Source organism: Leopardus geoffroyi, chromosome E1 (assembly GCF_018350155.1).
Source record: "Leopardus geoffroyi isolate Oge1 chromosome E1, O.geoffroyi_Oge1_pat1.0, whole genome shotgun sequence".
Taxonomy (NCBI): Eukaryota; Metazoa; Chordata; class Mammalia; order Carnivora; family Felidae; genus Leopardus; species Leopardus geoffroyi.
The window spans coordinates 18338090-18354810 of NC_059330.1; the positions used below are offsets into that span (position 1 = coordinate 18338090).

A 16721-nucleotide genomic window follows, 5' to 3' on the forward strand; every position below is an offset into this window, starting at 1 on the left:
ATCTATAGTGATTCTCTTCAAAGCAGAGGGAAAAAAAATTCCAACTGTGAGTTGGAACTTTTAACTGTTCTTTAAAACAACCTAAGGATTTGCTAGTACGCTAAAGCCTGAGTAACCTTTATGCAGGCAGGAAGGGACAGACAATACTAGAAGACGTAACTGTAGGACATAAAAAAGCGAATAGTTCTTGGGATGGTGGGCTGAAGGAGGAAATGATGTCATTTCTTTCTAATTAATAGGAAAGGTTTGGTAAAGGTACTGAAAAAAGCACTAAGAAAGATAATGTGGATGCAGTCTGGGTGGAAGGCTTGGAGGTGCTGAAGATTTGTATGCTGGGAAGAGGATGCCAGGTAAGGAGACATGAGGTACTGAGGTTAACAACAGTTCACATATTATTATTTTAAAAAAATCCAAAACAGGCTATGCTTGTTATTGGTAGGCCATTATCAAAGTCCATTTGTCTGTGATGAGTACTTGCTAATGTCGTCTGTTGGTTGTTGGCAGTCGCTTGACATGCTTTGCTTGTACCAGAAAATTCATAGGAATTCCTACTGTGTGTCGGCTTTAATAAGTTCTCCTCTATAAGGCCTTCCCTTACTACTTTTATAGCGCTTATCAACTTCCAGGCACTATTTTAAGTCAGTCTGTCACTCTATCCCAATCTATGCCAAAATAACTCTCTGAGGTAGGGACCATTATTATTCTCATTTTATTAACCAGGAAATTGAGGCACAGAGAGGTTACAAGGTCACACAGGTAGTAAGAGGCAAAGCCAGAATTCAAATCTAGGTAATCTGGCTCCAGACCCCATGCTCTTTGCCACTACAACAGATTTGCTATTATGTCAAGCTAGCAGAATGCTGACTAGGTAGGCCCTGAACTATCATAAGGGCTTTGAAATAAACAGAGGATGACGACCCTTGTTCTTGTTTCATGATGTGCTAGGAGGCCATTAAACTCAAGACTGCTACTGTCGGGCAACAGAACAAGGGATGATGAAGAGTATGGCAGGAAGAAGGATGGAGAAGGGGGCTGATTTTAGAGTGCTGTTATTTAGGCTCTAGTATCAAGAATATTAATTTAGGCTCTAGTATCTAGTATTGAGAGCTTTGTAGGGAGAAGAAATGGAGACATTCACTAGTCAGTTTCTTAATGTAACAATCTTCTAAGAATATGAGATAAAGGTCAATATTCCACATTCCCATATCCAGGCCTGCCAAGCAGTCTGACTTCACTTGTTCCCACCTCTCAGACAAAAGAGAAGGAATAAAGCCAATTCTTTACACAGCTTCTACTATCAATAAACACTGGGAGAATTTATAAGCTATTAGGAATAAATGCTTACTATAAATGACAAGGTGTTGTGCAAACATGTCATAAAACAGCACTGCTAAACAAGCACTTCAATAACAGAGAGCTAATCATCCTGGACAGCCCAAGTTGTGTATAAATGTGAATACTTGTGATACGGTCTTATGTAAAAACAAACAAACAAACAAACAAACCCACCTATCAGGTTCAAAACACTCTTACCATCTGGAGTTCAGAACTATAGCAGTCTGGTCTGCCTGCTCAAGGGAACTGAACTCTGAGAATACATTTAATGCTTTAGGTGCAATCAGTAACTGATTTTGTATGAAAAATTATTAATGATATGTTAAAAGCTTTCAGAGAACAAAATAAGGCTATTTAACTGGTTTAGCTGGACTGGGAGAAGAAAACAGAGAACTTGTGTCAAATTATTTCCTACCGACTGAATATGGACAGAAAGCTTTGAAAACACAATTTTAATGCCTAAACAGTCTTTACTGACTTGAGATAATGAAAGCTGGATCATTCTTTCTTCCACTGCGTATTGGACAAAACTCACTCTAAGCCAGACCAAAAAGAAATCTTGGAATATTAAATATCCATCAAATAGGTGTCCATGAATTCTCTTATATGAAAAGTCCAAGAATGACAGTGAAAACATGCTTAAACCCACATTAAGCACTAATTCTGAAATCCGGTCATTCCTATTTGAAAGAAGGCAATCTCACAACCATAAATATGTGAGACTTAACAGACTCACATTTTTTTCTTCCAAACTCAGGTCCACAGCGGAGGGAAATTTCAACCTAGATCTCAGATATGTAACTGCCTCTGAAATAAAAATGAGGGCATTAAAGAGCATGGATAATGAAAATCTGGTTTATGGATATTGTTGATTTCAAACAATGCTTTCCATGTGGAAGAAAAACAGCAATGCATCACAGAGAGAATTGCTTTCTCTTGTAACAAATGGTCAGCCCTAAATCTCATCATCTTCTTTGCAACAAAAAGCATGGGCGCCTTTGCAACTAGAAAAAAAAAAAAAAAAAATCAGTGTGTGCTTCAATTAGAATCACTGACCTTTTCTGAAGCCTGCCTGTGCTTCTCTATAGAAATCAATGGAATAAAAGGTCACGTTGTTAAAATGTTTGAATACAACATTCTCTTTCCCAGGCAAAGGCAAATTCCTTTTCTTTTTAGGGCAATTAATCTGTTGTATATAGAATGTCAAAAATTAAAACTACCTTTAATTTGCAATTTAAAACTAATTTTAAAAAATCAATTCTATCACCAGAAAAAAGGGAAAATCACAGGAAAGCTACCTTCTACATACTTCATTTTACATACTCTGTCATAGCCCCAGAAGGCTCTATTGGCTAAGTCCTTGTCACTAAGGCTATACAATAGCCTTGCAATAAAACACATGCAATAAAACAGAAAGAGCATCCTAGAGAAAAAGATGTTACTTCAAATCTCAGTTCTCTTCTTTCCAAAGTGCCCTGAAGGAGTCAAAGGCAAGCTCTGTCTGCCAAATGTAGATGGCAGAGCTTGGCGATTACTAATTTTCCACCATCATAACCCTCCCAAGCAAATGCACATTCACACAAAAACAGAGATTAAGAGTCAAGAAACAAACCAAAAGAAATGACTGAAATAGTCATTATTTTTTTCTGAACTTAAAAAAAAAAAAAATCTTTGAAAGAAGTGCCTTTACCTAGATTATAAACATTTTGCTTCTCCAGTTTTTTTAATTCATGAAGAGAAAGGGCAAATTCTTCGATCACCTCTTAATCCAGTCAGAGGATAAATACACCGATCAGTCATATAAACTGCATCATGCTGCTTACTGCCACTACAACAAATCTCAAAACTTTCTCTAAGAGACACCAAGCCTTCAAATTAGATCCACCAACCTTTCCTAACGGATCTAAAAAACTTACTTCTGTGTCCAGACAATCTGGTTTCAAATACCCTCCTGCCCAACAGAATTTGAGAGCAATTTACTCCAGGCTCATCTATTGTAAAGCTGCAAGAATGATGTCATTAAAACCTGAGAGCGGACTGCAATCAGTGGTATAAACCACCACAAGCAGCACTGTGAAGGGAAGAACAAGCCTCTCAATATGCCAAGCTACAGATGCCTCCTTACCTACCCAGTGCTAACCATCACCAACGAAATTCACTTATGGTTAAAGGTTTTAAAAGACAAAGTTATTATAAGGAACTAGTTATGAAGGGCAGGGAGGATTCAAAATATACAGAGAACAAAAATCTATAAGAAGAATCTAGGAGAAGCATATCAGGGAAGTCTGTTTCTCAATACTTTCTATGGCAGTAAGAGATGAAATAAAATGGCGGTCCATTTAAAGGGGGGGGTCTGCCTCTGTGTCAAGATGTAGTATCTGCTATATGTCAATTATATCTCAAAAAAAAAAGGTGTAAGAAAAAAAGACCTAATATCTGACATAGAGCCTTATCCATTTGTTCCCACTTGTCCCCACTTTCTAACATTTATGTAATGAACATTCTATTATACACTTAGATGTGACACTTGTTAGCACTGCTCCACACTATTTAATTAGAAAAGAAAGAGCTACCTGGACCCACAAACAAAACAGATACTGCCTAAAATTTTGTGAAAAAATAAAAATACAACTGGAAATACTGAAAATATATTTATTAGACTAATAGATCACTGATCTTGTATGGATCCTGTAAGAAAGGACTAGAGAAAATGTTCTATTCTATGAAAATTTTAAGTATCAGATAAGTCTTCCAAACTCTTTTTTGGGGGAGGCGGGGAGAGAAGGGCAGAGCAGTTTTTTCTGCGCAAGAAAATTTGGTTACGATCTTTAGTGTTAAACTGATTAATATTAAAATTATTTGAAATTCATCAATCATCCCCAACTGAACCATGAACCCCTTAAAGGTAACAGCAATGGCCATTATGCTTTATACTACCTGCTGGTACCTCGTTCCTGAGGGTAAAGGTCTAAAGTTAGGGCATAAAATGAACACTGAGTATCACAAAAAGTCATCTGGGAAGATGCCATGTTGGAAGCCAATACGTCAAACTCACATTAAATCCAACAGTATAGTGTTCTCTGGTATCGAAACAGAGTGCTGATTTCTTTGACCGAACCCTGTATGAAACAGCTGGCTCTTGTTAAGGGGTCATACTGTATAAAACTACCTCTCTCAGCACCAGTATCATGCTCAGTTTGGTGAAATTCTCTCACTAGGGGAAGCCTATGGGAGCTGAAATTACCTGAGGGAACAGCACATTCTTGATTCCGAGCTCATGCTCACTCTGAAAAATGAGCTAAATGAATGGAATTGGACATAAACGAATTCTCTCTCTTTTCATCATGTTTAAAAAGTCAAAGAATGAACAAAGCAGAGATTTTGGGTGACTGATTCAAGGCCTCGAGTCAAAGACTATACACATGGCTTTAAACTGATACTTACACTTTAAATTCTGCCCTTTACACCACTGGTGTGTCAGAATGAAAAAAAAGTTAGAATATATTCTATTTGAGGCAAAAAGTTCCAACTTTCTTAAAGCCTAAAAAGAGGATGAATTATGTCTTTTGAAGACTAGTAGATCAATCACAGTCAATCTGGTCATCAAAAAGCATTTATGATCCATACATGAAGAGCAGCGACATGATTCTGAGGAGCAGTCTCCACTTAAAGAACTAACAATTAGAGACCAAGTAAGCTGCTTCCATCTCGCCTCCCTTTTCTAGGCTATGGTTGGTCCCGCTGCTACTGCTCAAAGACCTCTTCTTTAAAAAAAAAAAAAAAAAAACATACATACCTGAAATTAATTTCACAATTTCTACCCTCATCTTTTCTAGCAGTCTTTACAACAATCCAGATCTTATTAGCCAAATGACACAAACAGCTGCTTCACATTTGCATATTTGAAGTCCCTCAGGTAGTCACGGGTAACTTCAGCCTTCATGCTGGTAATTATTCTGGTGCTTTAGCCTAGTGGATCCCAACCCTGAGGGCACATTCAGATCACTGGGGAGAACATCTTCAAAAATACTTACTGATGCCTAGAACCAAACTCAAACCAATTAAATCAGAAGGTAGGGTTTGAACATTTGTATTTCTATAAAAGGCTCCCTAGGTGATTTTAATGTGCAACCAGAGAGAATCTCTACCTCTCAGTTTCTCAACCATCTGAATTCTGAGGATTTCTGTTATTATTCTACTTCATCTACCTTCGAGCATGGCTCTACTTTCTATCTAGAAGCGGCTATAACCTGTCCTAACTACAAATTCCTTTTTTGGAACACAATCTCCATATTCTAACCACACTACTACTGCTACTGAACCTGCTGCTTGCTATCAGCCCAGCATCTGTCTTTGAATCTTGCCTCTCCTTTCTTGGAGGGCGCCAAGTCCTCTTTTGATGTCAACTGCTTCTCTATCAATGTGGCCAGCTATCCTGTGAAGTTCTAGGGCTCTAGGGAGCCCCCTCCCTAATTCTTTCACTTCCTTGTCCTGCCTCTGTGAATCCCCAACCAGCCATCAAAATCAAAGCGCAGGCTGCTGAGTACATGGCTAAAGAGGTGCCAGTAAATTGCCAAGAATCCTTCTATTCTCCTTTCCCAGTCTGCATGCAACAATCATTGCCTCTCAGCCCTAAGAGTTAGGTCCTTTTCTTAAGGTTAACCGCCCCCCCCCCCCCCCCACCGCAAACCTGTGGTTAAAATATACATAATGTGGTGTCCCACTCAACTGGATGGGGGCCCCCAAATGTGGAGCAATGACTGGGGGCGGGGGAGCCGGTAGCGTGGGCAGTGAAAGGATTCACCCAAGTCAGAACAAGGAAGACAGAAGTTTATTGAATACACTGCAAGGGAGCAGTGGGGAAGGATAGAAAAGGAGAGTCTGTCTGCAGTAAGGCAGTGGGTGGGAGCCATATTTAAAGAGGGAAGGTGAGAAGGTATGGGGACTATGGAATTTTCCTTTTGGGTAACTGTGCCTGGTTGTTAGTAATCCATTGGTCAGTGCCTTTGGGTATTTGGAGGTGGGTTGCCTGATGGGCCTGTCTGTATTCAGGCAGGCAGTCGCTGTCAGCCCTTCTGCCTTGATCAAGTTTCCATTGCTCAAGCCTGTTGTCTAAAAGTGGCCTCTACACATAAAATTTACCATTTTAACCATTTTTACACGCACAATTCCATGGCATTACATTCACAATGTTGTGCAACTATCACCACTATCTAATTCTAGAACTTTCTCATGATCCCAAACAGAAACTCTTTGTTAAGTTTATAAAGAGCACTTCTGATTCTGTCATTCCGCATCACAAAAATCTTTCATTGTGCCTTCCAATGCCGACTGAATACAGATGAATTTTCTTAGTTCAACATTCAAGGCCCTCCATGATTTGCCCCAACTAGCTTAGTTTTTCATTATTTATGCATGCTAAACTCTAGCCAGCTGGATGATGTGCCATTCCCTAAATGATACTCCTGAACTTAGTCTCTCCATCTGGAATATCCATCCATCTCAATGCTACCTGTCCAAATCCTCATCTTTCAAAATTTGTCTGAAATGTCATTTTCTCCATTAAGTCTTACTGTTTTTTTCTGCCTGAAGCAATCTCTTCTTTTACAGTTCCACACCACCTATCCATATTCTTTTGGCACTTTCTACCACATCTGATGGTTATTTCTTTATATCTTATCTCACTCCACAGACTATATTTCCTTTTAAGGAAAGCGCTAGGAGGCAGCACTGAGTTAAGAGCACTCCCAGCCCATTAAGACCAGTCAATATGGGTTCAAATCCCAGCTCCGTCATTTCTAAGTGAACCTGGATGAGTTATTTACCTCTCTGAGCTACAGTTTTTTCATCTGTAAAATGGAGATAAGGGTCAAGTATTTAGAACAGTGCCTGGTACACTAAATGAAAAAAAAAATTAAACAAATACACGATTCATCTTTGCACCTTCCACAGAGATTGGTACAATGTTATTATGTAAAAGGTAGTGCTAGGGGTGCCTGGGTGGCTCAGTTAGTTGGGCATCTGACTTCGACTCAGGTCATGATCTTGTGGTTTGTGGGCTGGAGGCCCACACTGGGCTCTGAGCTGTCAGCACAGGAGCCTGCTTCGGATTCTTGTCTCCCTCTCTCTCTGGCCCTCCCCTGCTCACACTGTATCTCTCTCTCTCTCAAAAATAAATAAACATTAAATTTTTTTTCTTAAAAAACCAAAGTAGTGTTAATTATTTGGCTGAATGAATAAATAAGGCTGACTAGATACTAAGTGGCAGTTAAAGTCAGGAATTCAGCTGGATTGTTCTGCTAACTTTTCCTTTATTTTCCCTTTTGGGCTTCAGAGGTAAGGAGCCAGAACTGGTGACAGTGGGTAAAAGCATCAGGTTTTGTTTTTGTTTTATTTTTTATTTATTTATTTTTTTTTAATTTTTTTTTTCAACGTTTATTTATTTTTGGGACAGAGAGAGACAGAGCATGAACGGGGGAGGGTCAGAGAGAGAGGGAGACACAGAATCGGAAACAGGCTCCAGGCTCTGAGCCATCAGCCCAGAGCCCGACGCGGGGCTCGAACTCCCGGACCGCGAGATCGTGACCTGGCTGAAGTCGGACGCTTAACCGACTGCGCCACCCAGGCGCCCTTGTTTTTGTTTTAAATCATTAAATGCTTTTCAAGCAATTCAGCTTGGGAACTTTTTAGTTTCCACTAAGAGACTATTTTATTCGTTCAATTAACAAACACTTATTTAGCACCTACTATATGTCAGGCATTGTTCTAAGAGCTGGGAACACAATAGTGAGCAAAACAAAAAAAAATTTCTGGTTCTAGGCACATAGTTGATGCTTTTGTTTACGGAATAAATGAAGAGGGAATTCTAACAATATGAGAATCTTCAAAGCTCCTAGGATGCAGATTTCTGGTCCTTGCTGGTACTGTCTGATGCAGAGTAAGAGTGCACTTACATATGCAAATACATATTTCATTTTGTTTGTTCTTAGCTCTTCACAGACTCCTAAGATTCTCTGCGGGTTATAGAGCTATTTCACAGCACCAAGCAATCATGTATTGTGTATTCTTTAAATTACAAAATGTTCCTATAAAATACAGTATACAAATACTGTCAGTTAAAATTGAATGACTGCATCTGGGAGCCCAAAACTACATTACTCCTACCAAGGGTTCTCAACTGGTCAAATGGGCATGTAGGCTCCCTCACTGCATTTATGACAAGAGATTCCTGTTTAAACAATGCCTGCATAAGCCAAACCTATTATCCAAATAGGGACACTTGTGAAAGTAAAAGGAGGAACTTGTTAATTAATAATTATACGAGGACATCAGGTAAAATCTGGGAATCCTTGCAAACCAGGACACATGGACACCCTATTAGACTGCTCCTTTCCACTGGTTTTAGGCCGAAATTGCTTCTAATGCAGATAACCTGCTCTGCCCATATTCTCCTCCGTAAAACACTAAGATAATGTTTCATTATGTGTCAAGTTCAAAATAAACTTTTCCCAAAGCAAGCCAAATTTTTATTTCCCATCCAGCAGGCATCCAGTACTTTCTAGGAAAGGGCATGTTTATGTATACAATTCAGATTCCTGACTGAAGGACGATAAATAATGATTTTCAATCAAATAATTACAACTGGTTTCTCTTGGGTTAAATTTCAGTAGGCTCAAAGTAATTAAGTGCCAAAGTGTTTTCATACAGGTTTCCAAATAGAAACTCAAAGTGCAAAATGAATAATGCAATCCTTTAACGGCTAAAAGTTCAGTTAAAAAAATACAGAACTTTTCTTAATTATTAGATTTTAAAAATACGAAAACAGAAAAGCTACAAGATGCAGAGATCATGGTAGAATTTATTGTTCCTTCCATATATGATTCATGCTAAATCTGTTGCATCCTGTAGGTAGATTTGTAAACAGTTATAGTCCAGACATTGTCTTTTTCAAAGTTGCTTAAGGAGCTATCTAAAGATGCATGGTCTTTGAAAACTCAGGCCAAATTTTTGGTGGGCACTGATGTAATCACTTTTTCACAGTTTCAGGAAAAAACAGGATTAACTGCATAATAGTATATGCTTATACTCTTATTATATATCTGATTACATCAAAATGTTCATAGACCTCAGATTTTCTAAAATGATATGAACTATTCAATCAAAGAGATCTTCTAATTTAAAATGTTTCTGTACTAACAGTTACATATGCAACGTAACATCCCAAGTTTTTAATCTTAGAAAAAAGTGCAATGATGTGGCTCTGTATGTACAGTGGAAGATTAAATTATAATATGATAAATATATACTTCTGACTCTATGAACTGATTCCTTTATCAACTTTAAATATTAAAACATCCATTAGATGCATAGCAACATACTTAGAACTTACCTAAAATGACAAGAGCCTCAAACAGACCTCAAAAAGTATCTTCAAAGCACAATTCCATGATCATACATTTAAAACCCAAAATATTATCCATTCTAAAATCTGCAAAGACACAATCCTCCAATTAAAAAAAAAAGTCTAAAACCATGTGTAATGCGTATGCCATGTTTTTCAGATACTACAGAGGGAGCTGCTGACACAGATGAATAATACATTAAGCTGAAATCAAATACTAGCTTGAGATATTATTAATCTTCAATATTTTTGTGTTTTGGTAGTAAGGTTTCTTATTTTTCAGAGGGAAACAGAAGGAATTTTTTTTTTTTTTTTTGCTTTGGCTACAACAAAAACTTCATATTGATATTAAAAGAATCACCGAAAAGTAGAGCTTATATATAATTAAGGCATTTCTTATATTTCCATTTACTAGCTCTTCTAAAACACAGATTTTTAGTATCCTGTACTCCAGGCTAAGTCATGCCTTCCTAAGAGTCTTTATAATCCTGGGGCAGCTACAGGAATGACTCCTTTTTATGTAAAAGGATTCAGTGTTTTCCAAATAGCACCACCACTGGAAAACACCTATATTCTGTGCATGATTCTACATATAGCTAAAAATTAAACAGGAAACAAGAATAAGTCAGGTTTAGGTTTGAAAGATTCTTCCGTAGCCAACTAATTACAATGAAAGCAACAGGTGTCAATTTTTTAACTTGAAGGTAAAAAATTAAATAAAAAAGTAAAACTTTTAGGAGCACCTGGCTGGCTCAGTTGGAGGTACGTGACTCTTGATTTCAGGGTTGTGAGTTCAAGCCCCACATGGGGTGTAGAGATTACTAAAAAAAAAAAAAAAAAAAAAAAGAAAACCTTAAAAAAATAAATTAAAACATTTAAGTAAATGGTACACCAGATGGTTCCACAAATATTTTACAGCAAAGACTTTTAAACATTCATGAACAATTCCGGAGAGGGAAATTTCACAGAAACATTCTGCCAACTAATGAAATGGGCTGAAATTAGCCACCAACAGGTACTATACTATCTATGTCACTCATAGTTCAGAAAAATTTTTTTTTAACATTTATTTATTATATTATTGAGAGAGAGAGAGACAGAGAGAGAGGCAGAGCATGATTGCGGGAGGGGCAGAGAAAGAGGGAGACATAGAATCCGAAGGAGGCTCCAGGTTCTGAGCTGTCAGCACAGAGCCTGACGCGGGCGGGGCTCAAACTCACAAACCTGGAGATCATGACCTGAGCCAAAGTCAGACGCTCAACCAACTGAGCCACCCAGGCACCCCATGTCACTCATGGTTTTAAACCATAACTATGCTAACTTTTCCTCTGCTCTGCAAGGATCTTAAATAATAATGATTCAAGGATCTCCCAGAGTCCAATTATGGTCAATAATGATGAATGATTGAGAATCACTAGCTTACAGAAGCACACAGAAGGTTTTTAAAAGAATGACAAGCCCAAGTACAAAAAAAATTAATGCCTGATATAAACAATTCATTCTTAAACTGTAAGACACAAAATGAATATTATGAATTAGCTAAGTGTTCAGTGAAGAGAATCTAATATATCTGACATTTTATTAAATATATCCATACACGCCAATTATCTTATTTGAACACATTCTTTCCCCACAGATGGCTTATGTGCAATAAAGGGTTAACTCAGCAGAGATCTGGGGTGCCCAAATCCTATACGTCCCAAAAGTCTTTAGGACTAGCTCATGACCAGCTCCTGGGAAATAACCTTTGAGATCTTGCAATATCCTGCCTCATAAGAGCATCTTAGGATACCTGGGGCTTTGGTCACACCAGATAGTTTATGCTAACAATGTGATTTATGGTGACACCTGTTTTTGTTTGCCTGGGGCCTTGGGGCAGCTGTATTAGTTTAACCTCTGGGTGGGGGAAAAAGGAAGAGGGCTGGAGACTGAGCAGCTAAGGTCAGCCCTGTGCCTGCTCTAGGCCCACCTGACTGACCTCCAATAAAAGCCCTGGACACTAAGGATCTGGTGAGCTTCTCTGGTTGACAACATTTGCCTGTATTGTCATTCATTGTTGCTGGGAGAATTAAGCAAGATCTGTACAATTCTACTGGGAGGACAACTGGAACTTTGTGCCTGGTTTCTCCTCTGCCTGTATACCTTTCTCCTTTGCTGATTTAATCTGTATCATTTTGCTGTAATAAACTGTAGCCAAGTAGATCCTTCCTGGATCCTGTGAGTTCTTTCAGCAAATCATGGAACCTGAGGGTGATCTTGGGGACCCGTGACACAACCTATAATACAATAAAATTCTTATTTAATAAAGATTTCTTCTAATTTCAAGGTTTGTTGTCAGCAACCTCATTTCCAAACAGGCAGAAATAGCATTACACATTCATAGGAATGCCTTCTAATAAGTAGGCTCCTTTCCCACCAACTAAAAGGATAAAGTAGGTGACTCCTGACCAGGTACAGAAGTTACTTCTGATGAATGACACAAGTATGGCCCCACTCCCACTAGTTCCCTTCTTCAGCAAGGAGCTGGGTAATTTCAGGAAGTCTATGAAATGGAATCATCAATGCTTTCTCCACAGTTGCTACTACTGATCTGTAGCTGAGGAAAAAAGAACATACATTCTCAAGTCATCTATCCTTAGGATAATTCTGTACTTTTTAAAAAAGCATATGTCAGAACCATCCAACCTGGCCCAAGATCTCAGGTATACAAGGACACTCTTATCAGCCAGGAGCTGGTCAAGGCCCAGTCCTTTCTTTGGAGTGTTCAGGGTTGGAGCACCCCAAGTCCACTGAGTTAAGCCTTTGTTAGTTCCATAAAAGATCTGTGGGTTGGGGCGCCTGGGTGGCTTGGTCGGTTAAGCGTCCGACTTCGGCTCAGGTCATGATCTCACGGTCCGTGAGTTCGAGCCCCGCGTCAGGCTCTGTGCTGACAGCTCGGAGCCTGGAGCCTGTTTCAGATTCTGTGTCTCCCTCTCTCTCTGTTTCTCCCCTGTTCATGCTCTGTCTCTCTCTGCCTCAAAAATAAATAAACATTAAAAAAAAAATTAAAAAAAAAAAAAAAAAAAGATCTGTGGGTTGAAGCAACACCGAAGATTACAGCATTCAAGAGCTTTTGGTTTATCAGATCAAAACATCCCAGCAGTGGTGATCGATGACAATTCTATCACTTCATAATGTTTCCCAATTCCCCAGTCAGCTCAGCCATTCTCTTTCCCTTAGGGAAGTTCTTAACTGGTCCCAGTTACTAAGGAAATTATCAAAGACAATTGTCTAGTACAGAATTACCTGCCACCTGTGTAAGAATGAAATTTTTATCTCACTGCTAAGTCAGAAAAAGTATCATGCTTTTATACTGGTTTCCATTCTAAGTCATAGGCCTGGTGTTAATTAAAAGCCTAAAGTGAATAAATTGCACTATCACAAGCTCACCGAATTCAAGGATTTAGGATTCCCTGTCTTTCACTTAAAGTTTTACCAAGTTACATGCAGAATGATAAATGGTGACGCTTTGCCTAGGGCTAACCTATGTCCCAATTTTTTTTTTTTTTTTCCATGCACAGTCCCCGGAGCTATAACTAGGCATTATTTTATAGTTTATTATTATCCATGATACCTGACATACTATTTTTACACGTTAACAGTAGTAATATAATGTTAATGCCTCTATCCGGAGAGTATCATATAGGTAGGAGTTGAAATAAAGACCACAGAGTCAGACTGTCTGGAATTGAACCTCAGTCTCAATATTTACTAGCTCTGTGATCTTGGTCAAGTTTTTGTTTGTTTGTTTTGTTTTGTTTTTAAATCTTTGGTGCCTCAATTTCCTTTTCTGTAAAGTGGGAAGAATCCTATCTTTCCCAGATGGTTGTCATAGGGATTAAATAAACTCATATGATAAAAACTTTTGTAAGTTATGACTATCCCCATTACCACCACCACCACATTCCAAAGAACTTGGGACATTGGACTTACGTTATCTCTTTAATTTTCACCTTACCCCAAGTTGCAGAAAAAAAGGGCAGTAGTATCTTCTTAACTGACAGGCAGTTGTTATATAGCAACAAGAGCACTTTCTTGAGTTCCACACAACACAGCTGCCTCACTGGTTTCATCTGCAAGATGGGGATGGTAATAACCTATCTCATAAGGCTGTGTGGAGATTAAGTACTGTTTTATGGTATCACCGTTCAGGATATATTGATAATACTGCTCTCTGTCAGATACTTGGGATTTCAAAATTACCTGGTTCCAGGTACTCAACCACCTTTGCAAGGATGAGATTTTATACGCCTTAAAGCACGAACCCCAAAAGGTGCTAGAAGAACAAATTAATAAAAAATTGTCCCCTTCTTTCACATTCCCTGGTTAGGATACATTTCTTCAAAATAGTCAATGTGTGGAGGTTGGAGTATGTCAAGGGCAGAGAGTACCTAAGAAAAGGAAAAAAAAAAAAAAAAGTCAAATTTAGAGAACTAAAAAGGAAGCAAAATGACATAAATGCAAGTAAATACTATTAACTCTTTAATGATTTAAGACTTAGTTACAATTGTCCACTGAGATTAACTAAATTTGCCAGGCAAGAAACAGTCCTGAATATTAAGATGGGTTTGTAAACTTATCATGTAAAAGATACTTCAATCTCAACTAAAATGAGCTACCAGACCCCTTCACGGAGAGTGTGTTGAAAAGAAATGCCCTATTTTTAACAACCAGTGTTGCTCTAAGAGCATGAGGAGCCATACCTACCATTCATTTCTTTATTCCTCTGTTCAAAAAAATGTTTACTAAGTACATTCTACCTGGCAGGCATAGGGGTAGGCCCTCCAGTTATACTGAGTATCATCCCTGCTCTCATGATAAGTGGAGAGGAAAGCATAAAAGAAACAAGCAAGCAAGCAAACAGTTACACAACTATGTAATTATGACATCTATTATTTGAAGAGAAAAAGTCCAGAGGAATGGGGAGAAAAAGTTTCCCTTGAGTTTAACGCTAAGAGTTGAAGGCTGAATAGGAGTTGGTCAGGCAATGAGTAGGTAATATAAAGGCACTGAATTCAGCAAGAAGGAACCAGACAAATTCTAGAAACAGAAATGCCAGTGCTTATGGAACATAGAGGGTGGGAGGAAAATAGACTGGGATAAAACAGAAGAGGAAGGCAGGGGATATATCATATAGAATCGCTTTAAATTTTGTTAAGCATTTTGGATTTTATTCCAAGTACAAAAAAAGAAGACACCAGGGTGGAAAAAAGACTTTAAGGCATCTGAAATTCAAGTCCTTTATAAAAGCAGCATACTACCAATGTCACTTCTGCCTTTGAAACATAACAAATAGGCTTTCTTCCCCTACCAGCTGTCCAGCTATTCTTGTAAGTCCCATCTATGATGTCACACTTAAGAATCTGAACCTATCTAACTAATGAGAAATGCCAGGCTCAAAGGATGTAGAAGTTATTTAACAGGAAATAAATTGTCACTGCCTAAAAGGTTTGTACAGATGCATGCCACAGTAGATGTCCACAAAATAAAATTCATGGTTACCAATACAAAAAAAGAACAAAAACCAAAAAACGGGAAATAAATTGCGTGGTACAAATTTTTTAAGAAAAACAATTTTTTTATTATGGAGAATTTCAAATATTTAAAACTGCACAGAATAGTATCAAGAATGCTCATGGAATCAATACCCGGCCTTAGTTTCTACATATGGCCATTCTTGTTTCATCTGTCTTTATCTTCTACTCTCCCTACGTAATTCTGATGCAAATACCAGACCTATTTCAGCCATACATCAGTACCACTAAAAGACAAAAACTTTTTATTTTATTTTTTTTAGATTAAAAAAACAATTTTTTTTAATGCTTATTTTTGAGAGAGAGAGAGCGCGCGCGCGCGCGCGCGAGCACGAGTGGGGGAGGGGCAGATAAGGAGACACACAATCTGAAACAGGCTCCAGGTTCCAAGCCATCAGTACAGAGCCTGATGTGGGGCTCAAACTCAAGAACCATGAGATCATGCTCTGAGCTGAAGTCTGATGCTTAACTGACTGAGCCACCCAGGCACCCCTATTTTTTTAGATTTCTAAAAAATGTTTATTTTGAGAGAGAGAGAAAGTGCACGTGAGAGTTGGGGGAGTGCAGAGAGACCAATGTGGGGCTCAAACTCACAAACTGGGAGATCATGACCTGAGCTGAAGTTGGGCGCTTAACCAACTGAGCCACCCAGGTGCCCCAAAGACAAAAACTTTTCAAAAATACAATTATCAGATCTAAAAATGTTATGCTTTTTAATACCACCAAACATGCAGTCCTCAAATTTCTAATTTTCTTTTCTTAAAATTTTCTAGTCTAAATCAGGAGCTAAGTAAGATTTACATATGATGGTTGATTTGTGTTTTAAGTTTTAACCTACAGATTTCTCCTCTTTTTCTTTTCCCCTTGCAATTTATATGTGGAAGAAACTCTGCTCATTGGTTTTTTTCTCAGCCAAGCATTTGTCACTTTAAAATTCTAAATGTAAACTAAAACCTCCTGTAACGAAAAAGTCTTTACTCACACTTTAAAGCCAGTTACACTTAAAAGTTTGAAAATAGTTAATATGTTTTATAAAGAATCTTGATCTTTCCTTTCTGAATTAAAATGTTTATACTTAGAATCTTGGTACAGATGAAAGATAACAGATTTTCCAGTTTCTTCAAAACATAATTTTTATCATATGAAAGATAAATTATTTCATTCCTATAAGTTTAAAACCCTATAATTAGCTAGTGTCACAAATTCACGCAAATTCATTTCTCATTATGTGATAGAACAATTTTTAACATGAATATTTGATGATGCTTGAAGACGACAGTTAGAAATTAGTGTTTTACTTGACATCTTTCGGACTCTCAGCTCTGTATCTGAACAAATACATTCTGTCTTGGGGGAAAGCAGAATGCAATGAGTGACAGCGTCCATTAGACAAAGCTATTTTACACTTCAAA

The 16721-nt window shown here is 38.0% G+C and overlaps 1 protein-coding gene across 2 annotated transcripts in view; it reads right to left on the reverse strand.

The window, feature by feature from the left end:
• Positions 1–16721, reverse strand: part of NLK (nemo like kinase) — a 166668-nt gene that overhangs the window by 46943 nt on the left and 103004 nt on the right. For both annotated transcript variants that reach the window (XM_045487971.1, XM_045487972.1), the window contains exon 3: positions 14111–14166. In XM_045487971.1, the coding sequence (XP_045343927.1) occupies positions 14111–14166 (56 nt within the window). The remainder of the gene's footprint in view (positions 1–14110; positions 14167–16721) is intronic.